Here is a 14,656-nt window from a genome sequence, read left to right as displayed (position 1 = left end):
GCTTACCACCACCAGGTGTGAATAAATGATGGGTTCAAGAATGTAAAGCGACTTTGGGTACTTAGAAAAGCGCTATATAAATCCCAGGTATTATTATGATTATTTTCTACATGTAAAAGACTTCCTTGTGGTCTACATAACATGTAATGCTGCTTCTTTGCTCAAAATGTTGCATAGATGATGTTTTACTCATCATCTTCAACTCACTTTCTGACAGTCGCTTCAGGATGCACCGTTTTGTGGGCGCTCTTAGCTACGTGCCTCCACTTGGACAGCGTCATCTTTGTTGTAGCGTGCAAAGACGGGAGTGGAAGAAGTGTCAAAAGATGGAGCTAACTGTTTTAATGAAAGAAAGCAGCAATATGATTGACTTTAAGAGACTGTTCAAACTACAAGTGTTCACTAAGTACACACAACAACAATTATGATCGACATCTTCAACACTTTTTTTCTTTTTTTTTTTTTTTTTATTGAGACAAAGATTATTTATTAGAGATGCGCGGTTTGCGGACACACCCGCGGTGTCGGGCGGATGAATGACGAAAAAAATAGATTTTAAATAGATTCGGGCGGATGGCGGTTGAACCAATTGTGAAATATATATACATGGTAAATGTATCAAGAGAATCCTTCCTATGTGTCCCAGCAACAAGTGAGTGGCGCAAGTGAGCGCTCCTTCAGCGCAGCAGGGTGCATTTTAGAGGCCAGGCGCTCTCGCCTGCATGAGTCCTGGCACTGTAGATGCCATTTTATTCCTGCATAGTGCTAAAAAAAAAAAGTAAGTAGACATACGGTTGGATATGTTAAACCAATTAGTCTACGTTACCTAGGCTATACCAAATAAGCCCATGTCTAACCTATATTGAGTTGGGTCAGCTGAATAATTGTGATGGTTACGTGTTTTTTGGGCGCACTACAATGCAAAGGAATTAAGGCAATTGCGTTGTTTATTGTGTTTTTTTTTCTATTGGAGATATACTAGTGTGTGTTCATTATTTGGCCTCGCTTTCAAGTGAAGCGCATCTCCCATTGGCTACAATGTAAGACTATTTAGCCTGCTTTGTTCGTCTATTTTCATTATAATTCAATTATTATTATTTATTTAATTTATTTTTGTTTAAATAGGGATGACATACATATGTTGTTGTATAATTTAAGTTTGTGCGTGTGATTGACAGCCTAAGGCTTATAGGCACATTTTTTATTTCAACTTAAAAGCGTATGAGCCTATGCCTACAACATAGGCTATGTGTTTATTTTATTTCAACTTAAAAGCGTATGAGCCTATGCCTATGCCTACAACATAGGCTATGTGTTTATTTTATTTCAACTTAAAAGCGTATGAGCCTATGCCTATGCCTACAACATAGGCTATGTGTTTATCTTGATTTTCCTGCCTGTCGTTGACAACGGAGATTGTCTGATATTTTGTCATGGCTGCAGATCAATCAATAAAGGTTCATCTTTGTCGTGAAATTGTTCATTGCTTCACTGTGCACCCCGCCCTCGTCCCTATTTGAGCATTATAACATTAACAAGTTCATATTCATTGAAATAAATTCAGAACAATTTTTTTTACCTAACAAAAATATAGGCCAAGTCTTTCTAAAACATGTTTTTAACTTGTTAAAAGCATCCTTCTGCTTGCTGCAACTGCGCACACAAAGTGTGAGGAACGCACTCCTGGCAACAATAGTCAACACTTTCTTAATGGAAATGACAATAATATTATAATAATGATAAATACCACCCGGGTGGTTATAAAACTAGCTATTGTGGTTTTGATAAAATGTTGGTTCGGGTGGATGGCGGGTGGATGACGACTTTCGTGATGCAGTTGCGGATGAAATAATTGCCTATACGCGCATCTCTATTATTTATGTATTTAATATTTATTCATTTACTATGGTATATTATTTATTTATTATTTATTTGTTTACTGTTCTGTTACAGAGAACAAGGAAATGGGATAAAATTGCTATGGTATGAAAAGGGGAAGGATTAAATAAGCTCTGCTTCTTCCTACTCCTTTTCGGACGTGCTGTAATGAAAGAAGTGGAAATGTGTGATGCCTTACATTGCATCGTATGCATGTTCCACTCAAACTGAACTGAACTACTAGAGGGGAAAAATGAACATGACAAACCTGAATAATCCCACAATACCCCATTAGTGGACAAGGGGAGACACAACCATTGATGCACGTTCAATGGCGTTATTAACTATCAGTAAAAAAACATTCCACACGTGCTGCCGTCAACAATTTCCTTCCAGTCCACAGACTACCATCACTGAGCTAAAACAGCCTCGCTGACGTCACGCTTCACTTGGCAACAGGCACCGCCTCTTAAAGCCACACACACACACTCTTCTCTCATGAAACATCTCTCAACTGCATATGTCACATATTTCAACGTTTTTTGAAAAGTAACACATTGGTTACTTTCCCTTGTTTATAATTACATCTATTAAAGAATAAGTCGGTTAGTAATTCAATGATTTGCTAACAGCGCCTCCTTGCCACACCCGCTGGATTTAAGACGTTCTTTATTTTCTCAAACTGGAGAAGTTTAGTATGACATTGAATGGCTGTTCTGTGCAGTTTCAGGAAGTATAGTGTAAAAGAGACTCGTCTCAAATTGAACCCCGATTGAACTGTAGATGATTGATTGTCTGCTTTAGTGTATTGCTGCATTGGGGAGTGCAGCTTCATGTCAATATTTGCCTGTACTTATTGGACTGATGCATGTTTTTATCGTGGCTTTCTTGTTTTGGGGAAAAGCATTTGACACGTATTCAATTGTATTACTGCCAATTGTAAAAGTGGAAATGTTTAAAAAAAAAGTTGTTAGTTGCTACCATAAACGTACCGGTAAAATACATAAACAAAGACAAGTGGATAAGATTAAAGTAGAGTGCCACCATTGTTAAGTAGAGGACTACAATATGGAACTATGAATACTGTACTTTATCATTTACACTGCTCAAACTCTTACTATAGTACTTGTCTCCATCCTTGCACAGGGTGTGTTCAATTTGGTGCTTTCACACTGCACCTTTTATGCCACTTGCCAAGATTTAAAATTGTATTTCTAGAAATGTCCTTAGTTTTAAGAGCATTTTTTATTTTTTTATTTAAAGTAATTGACTTTACATCATAATCATAATTTTAGCATGAATAATTATATTTTGTCTATTTGCTATTCAAATAAAAGATTCTGATTTTACCCAGATAGATAACTGTTAATAGATTCTGCAACATCCCGGGGATGCTAAATTTAAGAATTGCAAGTTAAATGATGCTTGTTTTCAGAACAAAATGTGGGTTGTTCTCCCAGGATGCAGACGGAAACTCCGGAGGCAAAATGCAGGTAAGGAAAATGATTTATTCCTCATATTAACATTAATAATATTAACATATTAATACATAACTATTCTAATTCTGATTCTGATATAACAGTCAACATACAAAGAAAACAAAGCAAACGTGCCGATCTTCTCAGGTGTGCCTGCATCTTTTATAGTCTTGTCTAGCGTCCTTATTTTGTTCTTTGTTTTTCTGTTTAACTTCTTTCATGAAGTATTTTTCCTAGCCTTGTCTAGTGCTTGTGGTTATGTGTATTTTATTTCGCAAAGTAGTTTTTTTGCATGGTGTTTTTTGTGTTTACCACCATCGCCTTTATTTTGCTACTTTGTGCTTCCTCCTAAATAAAAGGAAGAACTCTTGTCCATACGATAAACGTCTCTGCATCCTTGGGATCCACTTCACCTACGCGTCACACAAAAAACGTATTTCTATCTTAAAAGTCCTGCTAATTTCTAGATATACAAATCTTAATTTACAATGTCTTATCAACTGTAACTAGCTGCAAGGACAGATCATTTCACTAGTTTTTATTTGTATTATTCCGTCTTTTTATATTACATTTAGTCAGCTCTTTTTTGCAGTGCCCCTGCATACTTGCATAATAGTTCATCATATAACCTCATGAGCAACTCTGAGGATGTAAAAAAAAGAATAGAAGATGAGCGACACTCTGAATGTGAACGTCAGCACGACGGTGGAGACCATTCATCACTTTGACTTGACACTTTCCACTCAGAACAGAGCTCACCATGAAATGGATGTATGACAGTAGTTGTGAATGGCAACTAAATGCATGAGCATAGCTTGTGTTTGTCAAATAGATGTAATCACGCTCCTTCTTCCTACTTCTACTCCTACTACATGTTCCATCTCGTAGTATAAACATTCAGTTAATAAATAATCTTTTGATTACAATCGTGCAGTTTCTTTTTCATTTTATGAAACAATAAACAAGTCCAGTGTACAAGAAGCTTAAGACAAAGTGTTAAAGATGTCAGCCTAAGGGTTGGGATGTCATTCTTACCAGAATGGCTCTGAAGAGAGAGCAGCTGATACCATCCGCCACTTCAAACTCTCCTTTTTCATTGGGCCTTGGGAAATTGTTGTCCCACCCGGAGCTAAACATCCTACGAAGAAAGCAGGAAAAACAACAAGCATCTTGAATCCAGAACCAGAAGAAAACAGTGACGATGCAGAGCCAAGAGAGGCTGCAACAGCTATCAAGTATTTAGAGAAAACTTCTCAGTATCAAAAAAACACTAGTAGACACCACAAAATGATGGGAGTATCACCTGGTGCACACACGGTCATCAGTGGTAAAATGATGGGAGTATCACCTGGTGCACACACGGTCATCAGTGGTAAAATGATGGGAGTATCACATGGTGCACACACGGTCATCGGTGGTAAAATGATGGGAGTATCACATGGTGCACACACGGTCATCAGTGGTAAAATGATGGGAGTATCACATGGTGCACACACGGTCATCAGTGGTAAAATGATGGGAGTATCACCTGGTGCACACACGGTCATCAGTGGTAAAATGATGGGAGTATCACCTGGTGCACACACGGTCATCAGTGGTAAAATGATGGGAGTATCACATGGTGCACACACGGTCATCAGTGGTAAAATGATGGGAGTATCACCTGGTGCACACACGGTCATCAGTGGTAAAATGATGGGAGTATCACCTGGTGCACACACGGTCATCGGTGGTAAACGCAAAGAAAATGGAGGAGAAACTAAGGCAGAACATTTCTTTTTTTGTTCTGTTCAGCTATTCATGCAAATCATATTGTTGGTCCATACATCCATTTCTACCGCATGTCCCTTTCGGGCGTGGCTGGAGCCTATCCCAGCTGCACTTGGGCGGAAAGCAGGGTACACCCTGGACGAGTGGCCACATCATCGCAGGGCAAACACAGGTAGACAACATTCACACTCGCTCGGGTATGTTCAGTTTGTGTTTATGTATGTTTGTACAGTGAATGTATGTACCGTGTGTGTGTATGTATGTACTGTATTTGTGTACATATATGCCAGTATATGTGCGTAGGTACCTATGTGTGTACGTATGTATATACAAATTAATGAACATCCATCCATCCATTTTCTACCGCTTGTCCCTTTCGGGGTCGTGGGGGTGCTGGAGCATATGTACTGTATGTATGAATTGTGTGTATGTACATTGTATGTACAATATATTTGTCTCCCAGAATGTGCGGGAGGCAAAGTATGGCCCCAGCCACCCAGAGAGCCCAACCCAAAACAGCAGGTGCAATACCCAAGGAACGAGGGACCTCCGGCCCCACGCAGGCAGGCCATCCAGCAAAAGGAGCCCCAGAACCAGGCCCACAGTCCCACCTGGCAGGCCAGCAGCAGGCCATAGACAGAGGTGCCCGGCAGAGGACAAGGCACGGGAGAAGCAGGAGACAGCCAGCCCCCAAGCCAGCAAGAGACCATACCCCCAGGGGTGAAAAGACAGGACGCCCCGCCCCAAGGGGCCCAGAGACGGGAAGACCGCCCCGCCCCACAAGCAACTAGGGCCCCATGAGCCCAATCCAGCAACCGCCCTGGCTGATCCTCCCACTGAGGAAATTAAAAAAATGTTAAAAAAGGAGGAAAGGAAAGCATGAATCACAGACACGCCGACACAGAAGGTCACTACCCCAGCAACTGGCCACCATGCAACACAGCATAAGGTATTATGCATGGTAATGCAACGCACCAAAGGGCCACGACAGACGCGGGGACGAGTCCTAGCGGGCCCAAACCAAGACGAGCATCTGAAAGAAGGACCCAGGTGCCCCAGACACGCAGCCCGGCTTGAAGATGTCAATAAACTTCTCAATCAATCAATCAAAAGCAACCCAAGACAAGAAGGCCCCGAGTGCGCCCCATACCGTATTTTTCGGAATATAAGTCAACGTTTTTTTCATAGTTTGGCCGTGGGTGTGACGTATACTCCGGGGCGATTTATGTGTGAAATTATTAACACATTACCGTAAAATATCAAATAATATTATTTAGCTCATTCCCGTGAGCGACGAAGAAAATGTCTAGAATCGTCACTCACACGTCAACCAATAAGAATTTGGCGGGGGAGGGTCATGGCAGAAGTGCATTGTGGGTCATAGGATGCTAACTGCTATATGCTACTGCCGCAGCTATTAGAATGGGTCATCAACATTGGCGGTAACTTATAAAAACTGAGAAGGACTGAACTAAAATGGCAGCGAAAAGGAAATCCTATACTGCAGATTACAAGCTGGACGTAGTGAAATATGCAGCAGAGAACAGAGATCGAGCAGCAGAAAGAAAGGACATAGCAGAGGCCACACCGGGGAGGAAGATTTCATGGGATTTAGCGATCGGGAGTGACAGATTGTTTGGTAAACGTATAGCATGTTCTATATGTTATAGTTATTTGAATGACTCTTACCATAATATGTTACGTTAACATACCAGTTGGTTATTTATGCCTCATATAACGTACACTTATTCAGCCTGTTGTTCACTATTCTTTACACATTTTAAATTGCCTTTCAAATGTCTATTCTTGCTGTTGGCTTTTAGCAAATACATTTACCGAAAAAATGCGACTTATACTCCAGTGCGACTTATATATGTTATTTTGTAATTTATTGTGCATTTTCGGCCTGTGCGACTTAATACGGTATCCTGTATATATATATATATATATATATATATATATATATATATATATATACATAAATATACATGAATATACATACATACACACACACTTATACATACATACACACAGAGGCAGCACAGTGAAACAGGGGTTAGTGCATGTGCCTCACAATACGAAGGTCCTGGGTTCGATCCCGGCTCGGGATCTTTCTGTGTGGCGTTTGCATGTTCTCCCTGTGACTGCGTGGGTTCTACTCCGGCTTCCTCCCACCTCCAAAGACATGCACCTGGGGATAGGCCCCTCCCACCTCCAAAGACATGCACCTGGGGATAGGCCCCTCCCACCTCCAAAGACATGCACTTGGGGATAGGCCCCTCCCACCTCCAAAGACATGCATAGGAATGTTCCACCATTCTTCCAAAAGTGCATTGGTGAGGTCCCCCACTGATGCTGGTGGAGAAGGCCTGGCTCTCAGTCTCCCCTCTAATTCATCCCAAAGGTGTTGTATCGGGTTCAGGTCAGGACTGTGTGCAGGCCAGTCAAGTTCATCCACACCAGACTCTGTCATGCATGTCTTGATGAACCTTGCTTGGTCATGTTGGAAGAGGAAGGGGCCCGCTCCAAACTGTTCCCACAAGGTTGGGAGCATGGAATTGTCCAAAATGTTTTGGTATCCTGGAGCATTCAAAGTTCCTCTCACTGGAACTAAGGGGCCAAGCCCAACTTCTGAAAAACAACCCCACACCATAATTCCTCCTCCACCAAATTTCACACAATGCAGTCTGAAATGTAGCGTTCTCCTGGCTCTGTAGCAAGTGACTGTGCAGAAAGTCTTTGCACTATGCTAACCTCTCTGTCACTTTACCTGGTCTACCACTTGGTGGCTGAGTTGCTGTTGTTCCCAAACTTTTCATTTTTCTTATAATAAAGCTGACAGTTGACTTTGGAATATTTACGAGCGAGGAATTTTCACGACTGGATTTGTTGCCCAAGTGGCATCCTATGACAGTTCCATGCTGGAAATCACTGAGAGCGGCCCATTCTTTCACACATGTTTGTAGAAACAGTCTCCATGCCTAAGTGCTGGATTTGATACACCTGTGATTAGTGATTGTCATCCTTTGGATGGCTGGCCAAATATATTTGGCAATATAGCACACACACACACACACACACACACACACACACACACACACACACACACACACACACACACACACACACACACACACACACACACACACACACACACACACACACACACACACACACACACACACACACACACACACACACACACACACACACACACACACACACACACACACACACACACACACACACACACACACACACACACACACACACACACACACACACACACACACACACACACACACACACACACACACACACACACACACACACACACACACACACACACACACACACACACACACACACCAGTGGAGCAGCGATTCAGCCCCGGAGGCAGAACATTTATAAGTGGGATTGAAATAGATGTTCCCTTCTATTACCAGAGTTTATCGATTGTAACTGTGGAGGAGTAATTGCGATTGATATGATGTATATTGCATTTTTCTTTTGATAATGAAATAAATCACAATACAACATTTGGTATGTAAACGATAATAGACAAAACAGGTTCAAAATGCTCCTAATTTAGCTGACGGCGTATGCGCTAACATTGTGTCATTTCCAGTTGTATTATTTTGTCAAAACTATTATTCATCTACTTGCTAATTTACTGTTGATATCTGGTTACTTTCTGTTGTAACATGTTTCTATCTACACTCCTGTTGAAATAAAATGAACACTTATTCTTCTTTTGTTTGGATACTTTACATTAGTTTTAGGCGATACCACAAGTTTGGGTACCAATCCAATACCAAGTAGTTACAGGGGCAGCAGTGGGCATACCAATGCCGATACTGATACTTCAAATTTTCAACATCATTGAATGATTCAATTTTTGATCGCAATAATAATTAGACCAGTGGTTCTTAACCTGGGTTTGATGGAACCCTAGGGGTTCGGTGAGTCGGCCTCAGGGGTTCGGCGGATGTCAAGACACACCCGACTCATGGTGTAAATACAAACTTCTCCCTATCGCCGTATTACGGATACGACAACAGCAGAAGTCAGACTGATTTGCAGGTGTGTCATTTGTTGTGAGTTTATGCACTGTGTTGGTTTTGTTGTTTGAACAAGGTGATGTTCATGCACGCTTCATTTTGTGCACCAGTAATAAAACATGCTAACACTTTAGTATGGGGAACATATTCACCATTAATTAGTTGCTTATTAACATGCAAATTAGTAACATATTGGCTCTTAACTAGTCATCATTAAGTACTTATTAATGCCTTATTCGGAATGGCCTTATTATAACCTTAACCCTCTAACCCTAAACCTAACCAAATAACTCTAAATTAATTCTTTGTTACTTAGAATATGTTCCCCTAGTGTCCAAATAACTCTAAATTAAGTCTTTGTTACTTAGAATATGTTCCCCTAGTGTCCAAATAACTCTAAATTAAGTCTTTGTTACTTAAAATATGTTCCCCATACTAAAGTGTTACCAAAAACATATAACTTTGTCTTGAATTTGAATTTTTTTTTTTGAATTTTCACTAAAGAAGAGTTGGGTGAATGCGCATATGAAACTGGTGGGGTTCGGTACCTCCAACAAGGTTAAAAACCACTGCATGAGATGAAAACAAAGGTCATGAAAAAAGGTGGAAAATAGACCATTCATTGGCAGTGCGCCTTATCCGCTGCGCCCTAATTGCAATACATTTGTGGTTCTTTGAGAACCCAATTACTATCCTGGCACTTTCATGTGTGCTAAATGCTGCCGCGTAAGTAGGAGTGAAGTATAGTTGTCACTAAATGTAAAGTCATGTTTGTGAAGTGTGATGTATTTACCTTCCCAGCATGGTGTTGGCTTGGGCTGTAAAGATGGCGGAGTCCACGACAAATCTTGTATTGTCCACGACAAGCGTCAAGCACTCTCCTCCTCCTCCGTGATGAAACTCTTTACTACGGAGGTCATACACAAGCATGGTATCACATGGTCTTTGACCAAGGGTCTTGGGGTGGAGGTCCCCTCTTGCGTGGCTAGGGGTTTGGGATAGGTGTCCTGCAAATACCGCTCCTTGTACACTTGAAGACGGAAGAGAGGCCCTAGGAGGCCGTGGACTGGAAGATCTGGAGGATGAGCCGCCATCACCACGTTGTCCATCTGCGGGGAAAAAGATCATTTCTAACATTTCCCAAGTGCAGCTGTGCATCACTTCTTATATCTTAGCAAAACTCTTCATCCTTGACCATCTAACGCAGTGTTTGTGGTGGCCCACCTTGAATATATTTGCACCGCCCGCGTTATTAAACACATGATAACAGGACTATGTGTGAATGCACAACTCTCTATAGTAGATGACATCCTAACTGGCTTTTTAACAAAAGGATCAGCTCAGGGATCTTTTAGATCATTTGTCCAGATGACTGTGGCAAGTATTAGTGGCCCCCATCTATTGTGATGTGTTGAAAAGTTTGTCGTCACACCCTGATTGTTTTTCTAAGTCAACAAAAGGCGTAAACGGTATAGCAAACATGGTGGATGTAACAACGCCACTCCTTTAAGCCATCCTCACCATGCTGCCAGGTCGGGGATGTGACATTCCTCATGCAGGGGGTCAGCTGACTCTCTTCTCTCTCACGGGACGAGTCACCATTATCACTCCCTCCTCCTGCTTGACCGCTGGTGTCATCCTTCCCGTACAGGCTCATGCTCCCTCCTCCTGCTTGACCGCTGGTGTCATCCTTCCCGTACAGGCTCATGCTCCCTCCTCCTGCTTGACCGCTGGTGTCATCCTTCCCGTACAGGCTCATGCTCCCTCCTCCTGCTTGACCGCTGGTGTCATCCTTCCCGTACAGGCTCATGCTCCCTCCTCCTGCTTGACCGCTGGTGTCATCCTTCCCGTACAGGCTCATGCTCCCTCCTCCTGCTTGACCGCTGGTGTCATCCTTCCCGTACAGGCTCATGCTCCCTCCTCCTGCTTGACCGCTGGGGTCATCCTTCCCGTACAGGCTCATGCTCCCTCCTCCTGCTTGACCGCTGGTGTCATCCTTCCCGTACAGGCTCATGCTCCCTCCTCCTGCTTGACCGCTGGTGTCATCCTTCCCGTACAGGCTCATGCTCCCTCCTCCTGCTTGACCGCTGGTGTCATCCTTCCCGTACAGGCTCATGCTCCCTCCTCCTGCTTGACCGCTGGTGTCATCCTTCCCGTACAGGCTCATGCTCCCTCCTCCTGCTTGACCGCTGGTGTCATCCTTCCCGTACAGGCTCATGCTCCCTCCTCCTGCTTGACCGCTGGGGTCATCCTTCCCGTACAGGCTCATGCTCCCTCCTCCTGCTTGACCGCTGGTGTCATCCTTCCCGTACAGGCTCATGCTCCCTCCTCCTGCTTGACCGCTGGGGTCATCCTTCCCGTACAGGCTCATGCTCCCTCCTCCTGCTTGACCGCTGGGGTCATCCTTCCCGTACAGGCTCATGCTCCCTCCTCCTGCTGCTTGACCGCTGGTGTCATCCTTCCTGTACAGGCTCATGCTCCCTCCTCCTGCTGCTTGACCGCTGGTGTCATCCTTCCTGTACAGGCTCATGCTCCCTCCTCCTGCTGCTTGACCGCTGGTGTCATCCTTCCTGTACAGGCTCATGCTCCCTCCTCCTGCTTGACCGCTGGTGTCATCCTTCCCGTACAGGCTCATGCTCCCTCCTCCTGCTTGACCGCTGGTGTCATCCTTCCTGTACAGGCTCATGCTCCCTCCTCCTGCTGCTTGACCGCTGGTGTCATCCTTCCTGTACAGGCTCATGCTCCCTCCTCCTGCTGCTTGACCGCTGGTGTCATCCTTCCTGTACAGGCTCATGCTCCCTCCTCCTGCTTGACCGCTGGTGTCATCCTTCCTGTACAGGCTCATGCTCCCTCCTCCTGCTGCTTGACCGCTGGTGTCATCCTTCCTGTACAGGCTCATGCTCCCTCCTCCTGCTGCTTGACCGCTGGTGTCATCCTTCCTGTACAGGCTCATGCTCCCGGTCCACCGCTGCTGCTGCTGCTGGTGGTGGTGGTGGTGGTGGTGTTGGTGGTGGTGGCAGTCCAACACTGACACGCCACAATGTCTGTCACTAAGACATGAATTCAAAGACACAAATGTGAAAGAACAAGTATTGTCATTGAAGTATTCCTGCTTAACAGTGTAGCTGATGTTTTACTTCCAGCAGCTGAAGGCAGTCAAATGACAAATGAAAGTAAAGAGCGATCGGACACCAAAGAAGTGGAGCACTTAAAGGTGCTGTATGGTCGGTCGGGCTGGTCGATAAGGACCAAAAAGTATATCTCGATATGTTTTTACTTAAACTCCATGTTGGATATAGATCTCCATATATTTTCCAGTGAAAGTATACATATAAAGATATTCATTTTGAAACGAAATTCAGTGAAATTGAAGTGAATGACAAGTGTACTGTAAACAGTCAGAGGCACTTTTATTAACCCACTTAGTCAAGATGGGTATTAACAACACTTTTATTAACCCACTTAGTCAAGATGGGTATTAACAGTACTTGTATTAACCCACTTAGTCAAGATGGGTATTAACAGCACTTTTATTAACCCACTTAGTCAAGGTGGGTATTAACAGTACTTTTATTAACCAGTTAGTCAAGATGGGTATTAACAGTACTTTTATTAACCAGTTAGTCAAGATGGGTATTAACAACACTTTTATTAACCCAGTTAGTCAAGATGGGTATTAACAGTACTTTTATTAACCAGTTAGTCAAGATGGGTATTAACAACACTTTTATTAACCCAGTTAGTCAAGATGGGTATTAACAGTACTTTTATTAACCAGTTAGTCAAGATGGGTATTAACAGTACTTTTATTAACCAGTTAGTCAAGATGGGTATTAACAGTACTTTTATTAACCCAGTTAGTCAAGATGGGTATTAACAACACTTTTATTAACCCAGTTAGTCAAGATGGGTATTAACAGTACTTTTATTAACCCAGTTAGTCAAGATGGGTATTAACAGTACTTTTATTAACCAGTTAGTCAAGATGGGTATTAACAGTACTTTTATTAACCAGTTAGTCAAGATGGGTATTAACAGCACTTTTATTAACCCAGTTAGTCAAGATGGGTATTAACAGTACTTTTATTAACCCAGTTAGTAGCTCTACTATGCAAAGCGAAAGCCATTTATCAACAACACCCAGAAACGCAGCCGGCTTCTCTGGGCCCGAGATCATCTAAGATGGACTCATGCAAAGTGGAAAAGTGTTCTGTGGTCTGACGAGTCCACATTTCAAATTGTTTTTGGAAATATTCGACATCGTGTCATCCGGACCAAAGGGGAAGCAAACCATCCAGATTGTTATCGACGCAAAGTGTAAAAGGCAGCATGTGTGATGGTATGGGGGTGCATTAGTGCCCAAGACATGGGTAACTTACACATCTGTGAAGGCACCATTAATGCTGAAAGGTACATACAGCTTTTGGAGCAACATATGTTGCCATCTAAACGCCATCTTTTTCATGGACGCCCCTGCTTATTTCAGCAAGACAATGCCAAGCCACATTCAGCACGTGTTACAACAGCGTGGCTTCGTAAAAAAAGAGTGCGGGTACTTTCCTGGCCCGCCTGCAGTCCAGACCTGTGTCCCATCCAAAATGTGTGGCGCAGTATGAAGCGTAAAATAGCACAAGGGAGACCCCCGGACTGTTGAACGACTGAAGCTCTACATAAAACAAGAATGGGAAAGAATTCTGTAACCAATCCGTGCTACAATCAATGCAATAAATATTGAGTTTTATGGGCTAGGAACAAAAGACTAGGGCTTCGACTCGGAGAGAGAAGGCAAAGCTCAAATTGCAGGTTGGTTAACACCGTGTATTAAACAATTTGTGAGGGACAGCAGATATATACACACAATACGTTGAATGGCCATTCAACAGGAAAGTAATCTGGAAAACAACAGTGACTATATACACAATTCAAATTTCAGTAATTAATGTCTCTGGATCTGAATAAATCTCAGTTCAGACTTAGAGTTTGTGGGGAAAAAAAGGATGGCAGTACAATCCATGTACTGCTGGTTAAAGATGGGGAAAAAATGTAAAGGGTCGGCTGGAGAGCCTCCTACCCGCCCAGACAGAACAGGTGGTGGTTCCTGGCTGGGATCTTCCAAAACCAGTCCTTGGACTAGATTCTTCTTTCTTTAGCTCGCCATCAAAAAAAAGAAGCCTGGCCTGTGTAAGAGCCAGGAACATTCTTATAAATCCATGTGTACACAAAATATCTTCTTTAAATAACACTAATTGTATTATAAAGTATCCAGAATATGTTCTAGTTCTTTGCTCAATATTGTACAATATAAATCAATACATGTCAGAATCACAGTATGCAATAAAATGCCAAAATAACTATTAGCAGCATAAATATGACCTATACAAAACAATCAGTGCACTAAACGTGCTTATTATCAAAACACATTTAATAGTACATTCAATACACAAATAGTTATCAAAGGTTTAAATCATA

General features: G+C 42.7%; 1 protein-coding gene across 2 annotated transcripts in view; it reads right to left on the bottom strand.

The window, feature by feature from the left end:
- LOC133631462 (BTB/POZ domain-containing protein 10-like) overlaps positions 1 to 10,978 on the bottom strand; it is a 30,050-nt gene extending 19,072 nt beyond the window's left edge. For both annotated transcript variants that reach the window (XM_062023662.1, XM_062023663.1), the window contains exons 1-3: positions 10,709 to 10,978; positions 9,981 to 10,296; positions 4,392 to 4,494 (exon numbers count right to left, since the gene is read on the bottom strand). In XM_062023662.1, coding sequence (XP_061879646.1) covers positions 4,392 to 4,494; positions 9,981 to 10,296; positions 10,709 to 10,946 — 657 coding nt within the window. In that variant the 5' untranslated portion in view covers positions 10,947 to 10,978. The remainder of the gene's footprint in view (positions 1 to 4,391; positions 4,495 to 9,980; positions 10,297 to 10,708) is intronic.
- Positions 10,979 to 14,656: the final 3,678 nt, after the last annotated feature.

The sequence above is a fragment of the Entelurus aequoreus genome, linkage group LG16 (genome assembly GCF_033978785.1).
Source record: "Entelurus aequoreus isolate RoL-2023_Sb linkage group LG16, RoL_Eaeq_v1.1, whole genome shotgun sequence".
Classification (NCBI taxonomy): domain Eukaryota; kingdom Metazoa; phylum Chordata; class Actinopteri; order Syngnathiformes; family Syngnathidae; genus Entelurus; species Entelurus aequoreus.
This window is presented reverse-complemented; position numbering and strand designations above follow the sequence as displayed.